Genomic DNA, 16,121 nt, shown 5'->3' with positions numbered 1-16,121 from the left:
TTTGCTTAGAATAAAATTTTAAAGTATATCTCTTGCAGAGACTAAATGAGTAGGTAATATTTACTGATATTTACCTCTGAAATAATTTGATTCTTATTGCATAAATTAGAGGAAGAGCTAAGAATTTATTTCAAAATTGAATGATTCGTGAAGTTACATTTGCAAAGCCAGTACTCTTTCAAAATTCTATTTTTAAAGGAATTTAATAATACAGAATTAGACTCCCAGGCAAATTGTGACTTGAATAAAAACCATTTTCCTTGAGTTTTATCATGGAAAGCAAAAATCGATTTCTTGGAAAAAAAAAAAACAACCACAAACATTATTAAAATATACACCAGAAAGAGGTGACACTTGAACATTAATTGATAATGAAAAAAACTATGTGGACTTTGTATGGAGAGCAAATTCCATACACAAAGGGAAACAAATAAAGGTTAGAGCAGATCCTTAGTTGTTTTATATTATTGTAATTTCTCTGAGAATTTTATCTGCCAGTCTATTGTTGCTGTAACTTGATGGAGAAAAGTCATATTGGAATTACTGCAGAAGAATTGTGTTATGATTCTTTGAGTGTGATTGAAGAAAAAGTTGTGATTTCCTTTAGATTAGTTATATAGTACTTATCGAATGTTTTATAATGAAAATCAGAATATAGGACCAGAAGCCACTTCAGAACAAGAAGTGAGTAATTTTGTAGAACAGTAGGCTGGAATCTCAAATGTGATCTCTAGATATGTATTACCTTTACAATAATGGGTCTAATTTTTAGAGTTGCTTCCTTATGTGTGGCTCTCACTGAATCCTGTGACTAAAGTCACTGTTAATACAATCTCAGAACTTTAGGTTAAGGACCTCAACTGTTATAACTCCTAGGCACATCCTTAACATTATCATTCCCATGAATGGTAGTCTCTGGTGCTGTTGTGCATGGGAGCCGTATATGTATTTATGACAAATGCTGATGTAATTAAAGCCATTTCTAGAAATGCTGATTATTCTTAATCTTTCATTATTATTATTATCCTGTCTTTCTGGAGCATTTTCAATACAAAGCAGTTTTCTCTGTTGATATCACTTTCTTACTGGGTCTGTTTCTATTTCATCATAAAATGACAATACCGTTTGCTTTAAATATCGTTGATTCTCCAGGCTTCCCTATCTTGAAAGTTAGATCAAATACTCTTGTTTTTATCTTCTCCTATCTGAAAATAAGTAATTGAACACCAAGGTCAATATCATTCAATCATACAATCATAGAATCGTTTGGGTTGGAAGGGACCTTTATGATCACCTGGTTCCAATCCCCACTATAGGCATGGACACCTCCCTCTAGATCAGCTTGCTCAAAACCCCATCCAGCCTGGCCTTGAAATGCTTCCAGGGAGGGGGCATCCACAGTCTGGATGCCACTCTGGGCAACCTGTCCCAGTGTCTCCCACCCTCACAGTAAAGAATTTCTTCCTAGTATCTTGTCAAAACCTACCCTCTTTCAGTTTAAACTCATTTCCCGTCCTCCTGTTGCTACCTGCCCTTACAAAAAGTCCCTCCCTAGCTTTCCTGTAGGCCCTCTCAGGTACTGAAACCCTGGAGCCTTCTCTTCTCTAAGCTGAAGAGCACAATCACTCTCAGCTTGTCATCTGAGGGCAGGTGCTCCAGCCCTCTGAGCATCTTCATGGCCTCCTCTGGACTTGCTCCAACAGCTCCATGTCCTCCTTGTGTTGGGGGCCCCAGAACTGGACACACTACTCCAAGTGGGGTCTCACCAGAGCACAGGAGAGGAGCAGAATCACCTCCCTCGACCTGTGGTCATGCTTTTTTGCTGCAACCCAGGATATGATTGGAGTTCTGGACTGCAAGCATACACCGCTGGCTCATATTGAGTCTTTCATCAACCAACACTTTCAAATCCTTCTCCTCAGAGCTGCTCTCAACCATGCCGTTCTCTGCACAACCTGTGTCCGTGCTCGGGATGGCCCTGACCCAGATGCAGGACCTTGACTTGTCCTTGTTGGACTTGATGAGGTTGGCATGGACATGTTTGACAGGTGGGCCCAGGTTTCTCTGGATGGTATCCCTTCCCTCTAGTGTGTCAACTGCACCACTCAGCTTGGTGTTGTCTGCAAACTTGCTGAGGGTGAACTTGATCCCACTGTCCATGATGCCAACAAAGCTATTAAATGGCACCTGTCATAGCACACATCCCTGAGGAACACCACTTGTCACCTGTCTCCCCTTGGACATTGAGCCACTGACCGCAATCCTCTGAGCCACTGACCGCAATCCTCTGAGTACAACCATTCAGACAATTTCTTATCCAGAGGGTGGTCCACCCATCAAATCCATTTTTCTCCAGTTTGGTGACCAGAATGTAATACAGGACAATGTCAAACAGGTAGATGATGTCAGGTGCTCTTCCTTTATCCCTTGACGTTGCAACTCCATCGTAAAAGGCCACCAAGTTTGTTAGGCAACTTCATCTGCCAGTTCCTTCAGAATCCATGGATGAATCTTGTTGGATTCATGGATTTGTGCACTCCCAGGTTCATTAGATGATCTTGAACCTGACCTTCACTTACAGCAGGCAGATCTTCCTTCTTCTCATTTTTACCTTTACCTTCTGCATCTTGGGCTGTGTGGCTAGAGTTCTTGCCACTGAAGAGTGAGGCAAAAAAGTAATTGAGCACTTCAGCCTTCTCTGTAACCATCATGACCAGGTCTCCAGTTTCCTTACAGAGAGGGCCCACATCTCCCCTGGCCTTCCTTTAATTACTGATATATACCTGTAAAATTTCTTCTTGTTCCCCTTTTTGTCCTTGGCTAGATTTAATTTCTATCTGGGTTCTGCGTTTCCTAATCTGATCCCTGGCTACTTGGACAACCTTTTTGTAGTCCTGCCAGATACCCATTCCTGCTTCCACTCCCTATAGACTTTCTTTTTGTGCTTCCTTAAGTCTAGGAGCATCTTGTTGATCCACAGAGGCCTCCTGGCATTCTTGCCTGCCTTCCTTTTTCTGTATTTTCTATAGCATAAAGAAAATTTTAGTACCTGTTTATGAGTGCGCACTTATAAGAGCAGAGGTCTATATCAGATGTCAATATGAATACTTAATCAAGCACTGAAAGCTTTATTTGTTCAGTTTAATGTCAGTGGATGAACTACTCAATGGTTTCAGCTAATTTCTATTTTTCACATTTTGGAAAATTTTTTATTTTCATCTGTCCCCACAGGCAGAAGAAGAGAGAGATGATATGGAGAGAGTCAAGCTGGATAATAAAAGAATTCTCTTCAACCTATTGCCAGCACATGTTGCACAGCATTTTCTTATGTCTAATCCAAGGAATATGGTAAATCAAGATAAACTTCATATTTAAAGTGCTGTATGATCTGTCTTTTGTAGCATGGGTCACCTTTCAATTGTTTGTTTTCAAGAAAAGCTTCTACATTTGAAATTTCATTCAAAACAAAATAAATGACTTTGTAAATACTTGCATGTGGGAATTTGTTTGGAATTACTTTCTCTGCAGTGTCCTCCTCCTCTGAAGAAACTGTTACAAAAAGGATAATGGTATTTTGTATCATTCAATATCAGTGCAGCTGTGGGTTGACTTAATTGCAGCATTCCATTATCTAAAGGGAGCCTACAAACAGGAGGGGAGTCAACTCTTTGAAAGGGTAAATAACAGCAGGACAAGGAGAAATGGTTTTAAATTGAGGGAGGGAAGATTTAGGTTGGATGTCAGGGGGATGTTCTTCACAGAGAGAGTGGTGAGGTGCTGGAACAGCTGCCCAGAGAGGCTGTGGATTCCCCGTCCATCCCTGGGTGTGTTCAAGGCCAGGTTGGATGGAGCCCTGGGCAGCCTGGTCTAGTGTTAGATATGGAGGTTGGTGGCCCTGCCTGTGACAGGGAGGTTGGAGCTTGATGATCCCTGAAGTCCCTTCCAACCCAAGCCATTCTGTAATTCTTTGATTCTGTGACTCTATGAGTCTCCATGCAAATCACGGATTTCTTTTTTAATTGAGTTAGAATACACAAATTTATCACAGTATTTCATAACTTCAGTTTCAAAGTATAAAGCTTCTTTATGAACCGCTCTAATTCTGTATATACATTGCTCCTACCAAAGCCAACCTTTAAAGATTAAAATAGAGAATTTTTCACACTTCAAAGTCTGTAATGGTGAAGTATGCTGGTTGAAGAAGGTTTCACAGGCCTTCTTCGAGAGCAGCTGCAATATCTGCAGCAATAATGTAGCCATAATGGCAACAACACTTATAAACTATGTGTCTCTGTGTTTTGGAGTTTGAACTAATGTATTTGGTTCATTTGGTATCACTCCAAAAGTAACGCCTCCTATTTATTTCCAAGGAGATGTGAAGAGCATAATGACATTACTTGAAAGAGCACATACTCAGCTACAAAACACAATTTTCAATAGTTATGCCATTAGCCATGCATTTTTGCCAGTTATTAACAAGAGCTTGCATGCCACACTTGCAAAAATTTGCACCAGTGGAAATGACACAGTTTCACAGCTGCTACTAACAGCATCATTTCTAAGAAAAGGTTGCTCACACAGTCAATCTTTCACTGACTCAAAAACATGGAAATCAAAAGGTGCCGAATTAGGACTATATAATAATTGTGGTAGAGAAGTCCAGCCAAGATTGGCAGCGTACTCCATGGTCTTCAAATCTTCTAGGATGGGGCCTGGCATTACTGTGTTGCAAGAGAAAGGTTGTCTTCTTCTCTGGCCTTACGCTGAAAGTTCAAACTTAATTAGCATCACGTAAACAGTTCCCTGGCTTTAATCCACCAATTCATGCAGATAAGCTGATGTAGATAAGCTCTTCATCTCATGGTGTGACAGCTGTGCATGCATGACAATCCAGAACGTGGCTTATCTTTCACATTGCTGCTGCCACTGCTCCAACATACCGCCAACTTCCTTGCTGTGCCAACATCCACCATTTGGTTTCCGTAACCATTCAGCAAGTGTTTATGAATGTCAATGGGTGCAATTTTTTCTGTGCAGAGGAATTCATTTACATATCTTTGTTTCATATGCACTTCTATGTTAGATGCTATTTTGTCAGACTTCCCCTTTGTTTACATCTGTCACAAGATAACAAAACTTAATGGAATGTTGGTGGGAAAGGTCAACCCCTACTGCCATACCACCAGTATCTGCCTCTGATGTCATATGCCAACATAATAAAACAGGAGGCATTACTTTCAGAGCAGCCCTTGTATTTGATCCAAACCACAGACCTGAGTCTGCTTTCTGTTAGCTCTACGAATTCTTAAGCAGAAACCTTCACAGACAGCAAAATTATACTCTTACTTCTGAATATATGAGTCTGCAACTCTCGGAAAGAGATGAAAGAGCAAGGCTGGTTTTGTGCTGTAGGGTAAAATTCTTCCTTCTCCTATTTTAGCTATAAAACAATATTTTAAAAATGCAGTGATATTTCCTATATAATAAAAATTCTAAAACTGTTCAGATTTTCTATTTGTTTCCATCCATTCTTCCTTAAACAGGGGAAAAAAATAAAAGGAAAAAAGAAAATGACTAAGTTGTTTTAAATGGGTTTAATAGCTCAGATTTAAATTATATTTTGTGTTTTTGAGGGGATAAAAATCTTGCCATTATTTTTCAATAGGACTGGCTTTCTCACTACAAAAATGATGACTTTTGTAATAGCTATCAAGGCAATTGCTTTTGCTATTTGGCAATAAAATACATATAATAATGACCATGTCTGCTATAGATTAAACAATTTAAATAAAATCATATTTATTCATGTACTGCAGGACCTTTACTACCAGTCTTATTCACAAGTGGGAGTGATGTTTGCTTCCATCCCAAATTTCAATGATTTCTACATCGAACTGGATGGCAATAATATGGGAGTGGAGTGTTTACGCCTGTTAAATGAAATTATTGCTGATTTTGATGAGGTAAGGTTTAAACATTTTGTGCTTCAAGCATATCAGATCTTCACTTTTGTCTGCAGAAGTTATTTGTAATAATTCAGTATACTTTGAACTGCGTAATAAAACAGTACTGTTAACTTCTTATTGGATTATAATGTATATTCACAGGGCTTCCCTCTAAAGCTCCTGATTTGTACTCATAAATGCCTGAATCTGACCTGAAAGTCCTCTAATGTAGGAAAAGTATTAAAATGCAAGTTAATGGTAGAGTTTTTTTAATGACCTCAAAGTGAACAAGCCTCAATTTATCAAACCTAGTATGGTTTAATTGGCTTGCATATATTTTCTGATAACTATGGTTTCTTGCCTAAAATACTATGTAATATTTAACAGTTTTATGTTTTAAACAAAGCTTATGGACAAAGAATGTTATAAGGACATAGAAAAAATCAAGACAATTGGAAGTACATATATGGCAGCTGTGGGACTTGTACCTACTTCAGGAACTAAGGTAAGAAGATTTACATGACAGTTATTGTGGTAGAAGAGTTTTCCTCCAGTTTCCAAATGGACACCAGAAACACAACCAAAAATTACAGATAATTTGTTTTACTTCTTTATAACAATTGAAATATGAAATTCAAATATCAAGCTGAAAAAAATATCTAAAACCTATAAAGAAATATGGCTACCCTAGCAGTTACTCATGTGGCATTGTTTGGATTTGAATTCCTTGCAAGCTGGTGTAAAAAGCTCCCAAATCAGAATGATAGGATTTTAAACTCAGCATCATAGATATTCTTGTAGAATGCGAGAGGGGGGAACTCCAAATGTAATGAACTGTTATAAAATAACAAAATATTCTTAAAATGTGATTGTTTTTCTCCATTATTTTGAAATTTTGGAGCAAAATCCTATTACATCCAGGAACATAGTGCTACACATATGAGTGCTATACATTGTTGCACATCACCATGATCCCTCCAAATTAGATATTATTCATCTCTACTGCTAACATTTTTCTTATTCCTTTAATTACTTGGCAATGAAAAAAAAATCAAAATCATTTCAGACCAGTAGTATTGGATACAGTTATTCTGTTATCTCCTTAATCCTTCTGTGTGTATTTCTAAGTTTGATTTTGGGTTTGGGGATAGCTATTTTCTATATTTGCACGCAGCATCTGAAAAAGCAGAGAATCACTTGAGCAGAATACTGAATATATTGTATATTGTACAGTGAGAATAAAAGTAACATGAAAGCAATCCACGCACCCAGTCTTTCCAGATTTTTGTGAGATCTTACCCCCCTTCACTGAATCACAGAATGTCTTGAGTTGGAACAGACCTTAAAGATTATCTAGTTCCAACCCTAATAGGCAGGGATACCTTTTACTAGATTAGGTTACCAGAGCCCCATTCAACTTGGCCTTCAACACTTCCAAGATCTACAGCTTCTCCAGGCAACCTGTTCCAGTGCTTCACTACTCTTCTAATGAATAATTTCTTCCTTATATCTAACCTAAGTCTACCCTTTTTCAGTTTAAAACCATTGCCCTTTGTCCTGTCACTTCACTCTTATAGAGTCTATTCCCATCTTTCCTGTAAACCACAGTTAGATACTGGAAGGATGCTAGAAAGTTTTCCTGGAATCTTCTCCACTTTGACCTAAGTAACACCAATTCAGCCTTTCTTCACTGGAGAGGTGCTCCAGCCCTCTGATCTCCTTCATGGTCCTCCTCAGGACTCCAGCAGGTGCATGTCTTCCTTATTCTGGAGGCCCAGAGCTGAACACATTACTCCAGCAGGGGTTTCAAGAGAGTGGACTGGAGGGGGAGAGTCATCTCTCTTGACCTGCTACCTACATTTCTTTAGCTGTATTCCAGTATGCAATTGTTTTTGGGGATTGTAAGTGCAAACTGCTGCATTGTTTTCAGTTTTTCAACAACCAACACCCTCATGCCACTCTCCACAGGGCTGCTCTCTATCCATTCATCATCCAGCCTGTATGCATGCTTAGAATTTCCCTGAGACAAGTGCAGGATGTTGCACTTGGTCTTGTTGAACCTCTCAGCCTGTCAAGGTCTCTTTAGATGACATGTGTCAATGACAACACTCATATATAAACTTGAGGTTGCATTTAATCCCGCTGTCCATGTTGTCTATAAAGACATTAAATAATAGCAGTCTCAGTGCGGAACCCTGAAGAATACCACTCATCACAGGTTTCCACTTAAATATTGAGCCATTGCCCACACTGCAACCATACAGCCAAGTCTTTATCAACTGAGTGGTACATCCATCAAAGCCATGTCTCTCCACTTTGGAGATAAGGATGCTGTGTGGAGAATGTCAAATACTTTGCCCAAGTCCAGGTAGATATGGATGTCTTCTGAGGCATGCGTGTGTGTTGTAGGAGTATACTCACGCATATGATTTAGAATTGAAAAAAGCAAGATGGCCTGTGAACTTTCTAGAAACAATCATCTTTTTTAGGTGATAAAATATGGAGGATACATGAAAATCAACCATTAGAATCACACCGGAATATATTTAAAAGCAGCTTACTTTCTAGTTGGTAGATAAGGTGTTTTTTTGTTTTTTTTTTAATCATTCCTGGACTAAAAATCCAGGCTTTAATAAAGGTCCTTTTTAATGTTGTGTTTATGCTGAAAATGCTTCACTCCTTCATCCTACAACAGGCAGAAAATTGATCCTTTCAATTTTTTCTCACATGATCTGAGACAAACAGGCAAAAGCTTATTTGTGTGTCTGCTATAAATGCTCTTTGAACTATAATCCTGAAAACAAGTGTGTTATTGCGTAATTTTGGCAGCATATGTACCAAAACCTAAACATGTTTATCTCCAGTGCTTTATGGTTGCTAACTGAAGGGTCAGCTGAGTTAGTTCAGTACAAAAGTTACTGCTTTGAGTTAATGATAGTAATGCATTCTAAATCACAGCAGAAATCCTTGTAGAGGACTATGCCTTTTTTCTGAAATCTTGGGGCAAATTCTGATCTTTTCTGTACAAGTAGAATTATTATTATTTTTTTATATTTTAGACTTCCCAAAAATCTAAAGATCTTTTATGAATACAGACAATATTTTCAACTATAAATTTGTTTTTCATTCTGCTGTAATCTCTTCTTACTGTCTGTGTGATGCAAGTGAGTGGAAATCATTCAAATCTTCATGGCATTTTCCTAGATCTTCAGCATGCAGCCATTTATTAAAAGCATGATGACCGTGCGTAGCTTACTATGTCCAGATGATCACTTCCAGATGTCCACACAATCCCTTGTCTGCCCTACAGAGCCAGCTGTGTTCATGGGAAGCTACTCCAGATACAGAAATTCCTTGTCTCCCTTCTTGCAAATGGTGTCCCAAATTCGTAAGAAAATCTGCTGCAGCCTCTAGTTTTATGAGAGGTATTGCAGGAAATCAAAGCATGCATCAGACAGCAAGAAACAGGAAGGAAAAATGAATAAAAAGAAAATTAAGGGATTGAATAAAGCTATGGACTTTTTCCTCTTTCAGACATCCAAAATTCTTCACCTTCTCTGTTGGAAGTGCAGTCGTGAACTCTAAATTTAATTCCTATTTTTCTTTGTCGTTGTGAGATTGGAAACGAGTAGAGCTAGCTGATATTGCAAGAAACAAGTAAAGAAAATATTCCTCCTAAAACCTGGGACTTGCTATGGACTGGCTTTCATCATTTTTTGTTAATATTTTGCTCTATTTTGTAAAAAAAATTCTCAGCTGTATGAATGAACCTTCTCAAACTTAGCCCAAAGGAGGCAAATAGCAATGTTTCTCAGATTCTTCATCCACAGTCAATTTAGAAAATCTCACTAACATGTCAAAAATCCAGTGAACTTTCATCTCACACCAGCTGCCATAGCTGTATTGTGCAACACCCTACTGAAGGTAGACAACCACTGACCCCGCATTCCTTTCACCATATCCTACCTTTAGCCTACTTCCATTTTGCAAATCTGTTCAAGAATTCCTATTTATTATTCAAATAATAGAACAACGTAAGAGCAACAATACTAAGTCAGGTCAACTGTCTATTTTGGTAACCTCTTTTAAATGCTCCAAGAGTAGATATTGGAGTTACAGGACAAAAACGCAATCTGTTTCCATTTTTTAATGATATGCTGTGTAAAAAATTCTAGAACTACAGCTAGCATCTTTTTACCAATTTGTAGCAATTATTTTTTCCATGAGTTAGTGTAATTATGTTTGAATTTAGCTAGAATATTGACATTTACAGCATCCTCTGAAAATGAATTCCACCATTTAATTAGACTGTAAATGTAAAAAGTACTTACTTTTGTTTTGTTTTTTTCTTTTTTTTTCTTTTGTTTCTTAATCGTGGTACTTCATAATTTCGTTTGATCACTTATGGTTCTTTTGCTTTAATTCATTTAGATATGTTTCATAACAAGTCACTTCAGCTTGCCTGGAAAACAAACAAAAAGCATAGATCAGTTCTGCATCTCACAGGACTAAACATAACAGGAATTTTGTCAGTGGCAACATCATGGAATCACAGAGCTGGAATCTATCAAAGTCCCCAGAGGGAGAAAATAAAGAAACTGTAGTTATTAATAATCATCAGGCAAAGTGGTTTTGTAAAAAAAGCTCAATGCTCACAATGAATATCCAGAGCAGAGTTACTTCACCATGGGAACTTCACTTTCCATTCTCCCCAAAAATCAGAAAAAGAAAATGGGAAAAGAGAGGGAGAGGAGAGAAGAGGAGAAAGGATTCACTAGTTGAGAAAACAATGCTTATTCTGTAGTCACTGTCAAAAGCTTCTTTTCACAGACAGCAAAATGTGTTGGGTTTCCTAAGTTTTCCACTCATTCCAGTCATTGTTTTTTACACTCTGATGTTTCACCTGCCTATCAGTTCTGTGTAAATCTAATGCTTAACACTGTTTTGTTTCTAGGCTAAAAAATCAATTTATTCCCATTTGAGTACACTCGCAGATTTTGCAATAGAGATGTTTGATGTTCTTGATGAAATCAACTATCAGTCTTACAACGATTTTGTCCTAAGAGTTGGTAAGCCATTTTTCTACAATTACCACACAAGTGAAACACTTGTTATTTAGCTTTTTTTTTTTTTACTGTTTCCAAAGTACTCTCTGTCCAGTACTCCTGACTAAAACAAAGATGACTTGTGTCCATTTCTAGTGTGTTTACTTTGTCTATTCACACCTAAAAGAAAATTATACAATATTATTAGTGTACATAGTATTGTAACTTACATGTTTTGCTGCTGATCTGGTGTAAATTGAGTCTGGCTGCATTTGGCTGTCAGGAAATCCTGCATTTGCAGAGGCTTCCTTGGAATTAAGTATGGTGAGAGTTCTTCATAGATCCTAGAATCGTAGAATATCCTAAGTTGGCAGGGATCCACAAAAATCACTGAATCAGGAGTTGGAAGGGACCCCTGGAGTCCTCTGGAGATCATCTAGTCCAACTCCTCTAAAGCAGGTTCCTTGGAGTCCAACTCCTCTCTCCATATAGGTCTGCCAAAAATTTAAACCGTATGTGTGAGAATATTCTCCAAATGCTTTTTGAACTACAGCAATTCTGGTGCTTTGACTCTCGTTGAACAACCTTTTCCTAATACCTAGTCTGACTCACCTGTGACACAGTTACAAGCCATTTCCTCAGGTCCTGTCACCAGAGAGAAGAAATGTTCTCCTCCCGCTCCAAATCACTTCAAACAGTCCTTTCTGCCAGGACATAATTTGAACATAATTTCTCAATAAGAAAGACTTATTTCAAGGATGGAATTTTTGCTTAGAGAAAGCCATAGAGAAGACTAAGATTCTTGCCATTCAGAAAGAACTAGAACAAAGTGTTTGTGAATCTGCCATGCCTTAAAATCCAAGTTATTGCATCGTGATGACAAAAAAAACATGCTCAATGTTCTTATTACAGACACTCATTTTGTGTAACTAACAAAATTATAAATTGATTAATAATTTATTTGAAAGAGAAAATTTCATTATAAATTTCAGCACTTGATGGAGTTTCTATGGATAATCTTTCAATACTTGAATATTTGAGTGTTCAAATAAATTCCGATATTTAAATATGTAGATATTTTGCATATATAAGAACAGAGGTTTAGCTTCAATTCAATTTTGAAAAAAAAACCTTACTTCTTGACATCTTTTCTTCACTTGAAGAAATTTTCCTGATGAATTCTAGACTGAATGTATATTGTTTCAAAAGTTCTACCTTTACTGCTTTCTTATGTAATTATTGTATTCTATTTTTGTCAGTGTTCACGCTTGTTTTTTGTGACTGTTTTCAGATTTTCTGGCCTTGACAACATGATCCTTCCCATGCAATCCTTTATATGTTACTCCATGTCTTACCCCTGAGTCCTTTCTCTCCAGTTTCTATATATTTTCATGCATAAATTGTGAAATCAGGCTAGACAAGTGGAAAACTGATCTATCAGCATAGTGAGAAACACATCAAGGATAGCAATGGTAAACTTATACATCTTTGTCCTCCTGCACATCCAGTAATTAGAAATCTGAAATTCTTTTTGTACTATGCTGTAACTGGTCTTCCCTAGTTCACAAGGGGCCAGAAGACAGAGATTTAAACCTCATTCTACTGCATAACTTGCCTGAAAAGACACAGATATTGTGGAGGTTTTTCCATCAACAGCTCTTCAGGATGGTGAGAAGATGGAATATCCCATTTTATCTTTCAAATATGGCATCAAAATCAGTCAGAAATGTAGAGATAAGCCCAGTGGTTTCCCAAAAAAGTGCTTGAGCTATTTGCACATACTGTCGTCTTCTTCAGTGTTTCCCTGAGTTGTCTATTGCTGATAAGCAATGTGACATACTTCTGTTATTCCATTTATTATGTTTCATGGTCAATATTTCTGTTCACTTGGAAAATCTGCTACTAAAAGGCATTAGAGGAGCAATCACAGTGGAATTCATACCAAAAAGATGAAAGATATTTTAAAAATTGTGTTGGATTTTTCCACAGCTAAACTCTGCAGTACCACTACTTTTCTTCTTTTCTTGAAGCAAAAAAAAAATCTACAGATAAACCAAAATTATATGTTGCATTTCCAGTAAGATATTGGTGTGTATGTCCTTGTTTTGCTTCTAAACTCTTACAAATGCTGAAGTTCAGTTGACATTAACACACTTTGTGTCCTATGATAGGAAAAATTCTGAGGCATCTTTTTTATAGGATTTATGCTTTTTGATTCTAGGTATTAATGTTGGGCCTGTAGTAGCTGGAGTCATTGGAGCCAGAAGACCACAGTACGATATCTGGGGAAACACTGTGAATGTTGCCAGCCGGATGGATAGTACTGGGGTGCAAGGGAAAATTCAGGCAAGTGCATTCCAAGATAATTTTGCAAACTTTATGTATCTTCTGTTTTATATATCCCTGCGTTTTCTAAGCAGTCTCGAAAATTTAACCATACATTTCATGAAGAAGTGAAGCATATAATGGAAAACAACTTACTCCAGATTACAAAAGTGGATAATTTGGCTACATATTTCTGATGGATAGAGCTTGATTAGCTCACACCAGAAGTTCTGATTCTCAGTTTCTAGTTTAATCAGTGATTTTTAATTATTTAAGTGAAGCCAGGAGCAGCAGTACATGCTAATTCATTCTGCTTATGTGCATTTCAGTACGGGTAATGAAGAGTGGAGGGAGCAGTTGGCAGTTCTAGGATTAACCCTGTGAACAGGAGAAATTAATCGTTCTTTTTTTTCTGTCCTTAGGTGACAGAAGAAGTTCAGCGAATATTAAAGAGGTGCAGTTATGAATTTGTGTGCAGGGGTAAAGTCAGTGTAAAGGGAAAAGGTGAAATGTTGACCTATTTACTGGAAGGAAAGGCCAATGGAAATAATTCACAGACACAGTCTTTAAACTTAGAGCGGAAAATGTATCCTTATGGGAGAGCAAATGTTCAAACAAAATTGGGCACCAGCTGTCCATCAGTGTCCTCAGTTGCTAGCTTAACTCCAAAAGCTGGCCTTGAAGCAGATCAAGCATCTACCACTCACACAAATCAAACACTGCATTATCTTCCTTCTGTGCCAGCTGTGAAGGAGGCATAGAGCAAAGGAAACTTTGCTATGAATGTGGAGAGCAATGGTTGCCTGAATTTTTACCAAAAGATCAGAGGTCATAGGCCATGGCATTAAACAAGGACCACTACAACCCAACCAAAGAGAGCTTGGGAGCTGTGTAATGAACTCTTGGGATGGAACATATAAGGGCTAGAAATTCTGTTTGAAGAGTCAAAAACTGATTTTCTGGAAATAAGGAATATTTTCTTGGCATTTTTAATGGATAAATGAAAAAAAAAAAAGATAAACATGCAAACATTTATTTGTGTATGTGTATATCTTTCAATCTGTATATGCACATATACAAACACTCATATGTAGACCTAGTATATATATATATATATAAATAAAAATATGTATTTATTTACACATCCACTTGCAATGACATATCAAAGAGATTTCTCTTTTTGTCATAGCCAGCACTATTTGGTCTGGGATTAGAAAAGCTGCATTTGGAGTATGTGGCAGATGAAGGTTCTTTTGGGCTACAGCAAGGGTTAGATAAACTGTTCCCAGTGCATGAGTGAATAAAACATTGTTCATTGCACTGTCAATGGCCAAGTAATGAAGGCTGGATTCAGCAAATTGCTAAATACTATGCATTTTTAAATTTCTACTTGCGTGCTCCAAAAACATGCATTGGGATACAAAGCAGATGAAGAACAGAGCTTAAATTTTGGCAGAAGAGCAATATGATGGGCTTTATTTGATGTTTTTTTGTTTGTTTGTTTGTTTGTTTTTGAAAGAAAAAAAAAAAACACAAAGACTGATAGGGTTTTTAAAATGGCTGATTCTTTAGAAGTCATTTGATTCTTTGTAAGGAGCCACCCTGTAAACACAGTAAAATGCTTATGCAATGTAGAAACATTCCTATATATACCATATCAAAGAGCAGAAAGATGGTATTATTTCAGCCTTTTACAGATAGCATAAGTCCAACAGCTCGGTTCCAGGACTTAGCTATACCTTTTAAAGCATCTTAAAGAATTTTCCTACAGACAAACATGCTGTTGCTAGGTTTGTGCCAGCTTTGTATGTTTGTCAACATAGTTTTATGTCTTATTGATTTTTAAATTGATGCCACAGATTATTTTTTTATATCTTGATTCTACATAGGCTCATGATTCAAAGCTGGACAATTATAGAAAACTATCATACTGAGAAACAAGCACAGTAAAACTTTGCACAAATGAAGAGCTCACTAGTAAACAAGCCAGGAAAGTGAGGACTGCACTTAATCTGAATAAAAGGGAGTATATTTTAATTGCTTTGTTTTTTAATGCAGCCCACATCTTATCATGCATGGTTTCTTTTTGAATCACCTGGATGGGAAATGTATTACACAGCTCTGTACTCAAGGAGAGTGAACTCGTCATGAATGAGTGGTGACATGCTTAGACAGCTGCTTTAATGTTCTAATGGGATTTCACAAGCTAACCAGCCTCACTGCTTTCCAAAAGAGAAGCAAAGATTTACACTGTTTAAAAGCACGTAAATCTTTCAGAGTATGCTAGATGAGACCATGACAGAGGAGAGTAGAGGAGAGTAGAGGAGAGTAGAGGAGAGGAGAGGAGAGGAGAGGAGAGGAGAGGAGAGGAGAGGAGAGGAGAGGAGAGGAGAGGAGAGGAGAGGAGAGGAGAGGAGAGGAGAGGAGAGGAGAGGAGAGGAGAGGACAGGAGAGGACAGGAGAGGACAGGAGAGGACAGGAGAGGACAGGAGAGGAGAGGACAGGAGAGGAGAGGACAGGAGAGGACAGGAGAGGACAGGAGAGGACAGGAGAGCTGCAGATGTTGAGGTTGTACTGATGAAAACTTGGATGTACTAAATGCCACATTTCACTTTGTGGAGGCTTACTTTTTTACTGATTTCAGTGGAAAGAGGAACGTGATTTTTATGCAATCAGCATTTACTTTGGAAAAGTTACAATTTTGTTACAAACATGTGAACAGATTTTGTGTCCACGGATGTAAATTGTTAGAGAAAACCTGCAGAAGTTTCTATTCTCCATGTAGCTGCATTCTGCAACGAGATTC

At 37.6% G+C, this 16,121-nt stretch overlaps 1 protein-coding gene across 1 annotated transcript in view; it reads left to right on the top strand.

Moving 5' to 3' along the window:
• The window catches only part of ADCY1 (adenylate cyclase 1), a 153,949-nt gene extending 138,306 nt beyond the window's left edge, over positions 1–15,643 (top strand). The window contains exons 15-20 of the mRNA XM_048939798.1: positions 3,232–3,348; positions 5,817–5,963; positions 6,352–6,450; positions 10,900–11,014; positions 13,212–13,336; positions 13,738–15,643. Of these exons, the coding sequence (XP_048795755.1) occupies positions 3,232–3,348; positions 5,817–5,963; positions 6,352–6,450; positions 10,900–11,014; positions 13,212–13,336; positions 13,738–14,076 (942 nt within the window). The 3' untranslated portion in view covers positions 14,077–15,643. The remainder of the gene's footprint in view (positions 1–3,231; positions 3,349–5,816; positions 5,964–6,351; positions 6,451–10,899; positions 11,015–13,211; positions 13,337–13,737) is intronic.
• Positions 15,644–16,121: the final 478 nt, after the last annotated feature.

This window comes from Lagopus muta, chromosome 3 (genome assembly GCF_023343835.1).
Source record: "Lagopus muta isolate bLagMut1 chromosome 3, bLagMut1 primary, whole genome shotgun sequence".
NCBI lineage: Eukaryota > Metazoa > Chordata > Aves > Galliformes > Phasianidae > Lagopus > Lagopus muta.
The sequence above is the reverse complement of the archived record's forward strand: the minus strand, read 5'-3'. Positions and strand labels throughout refer to the sequence as shown.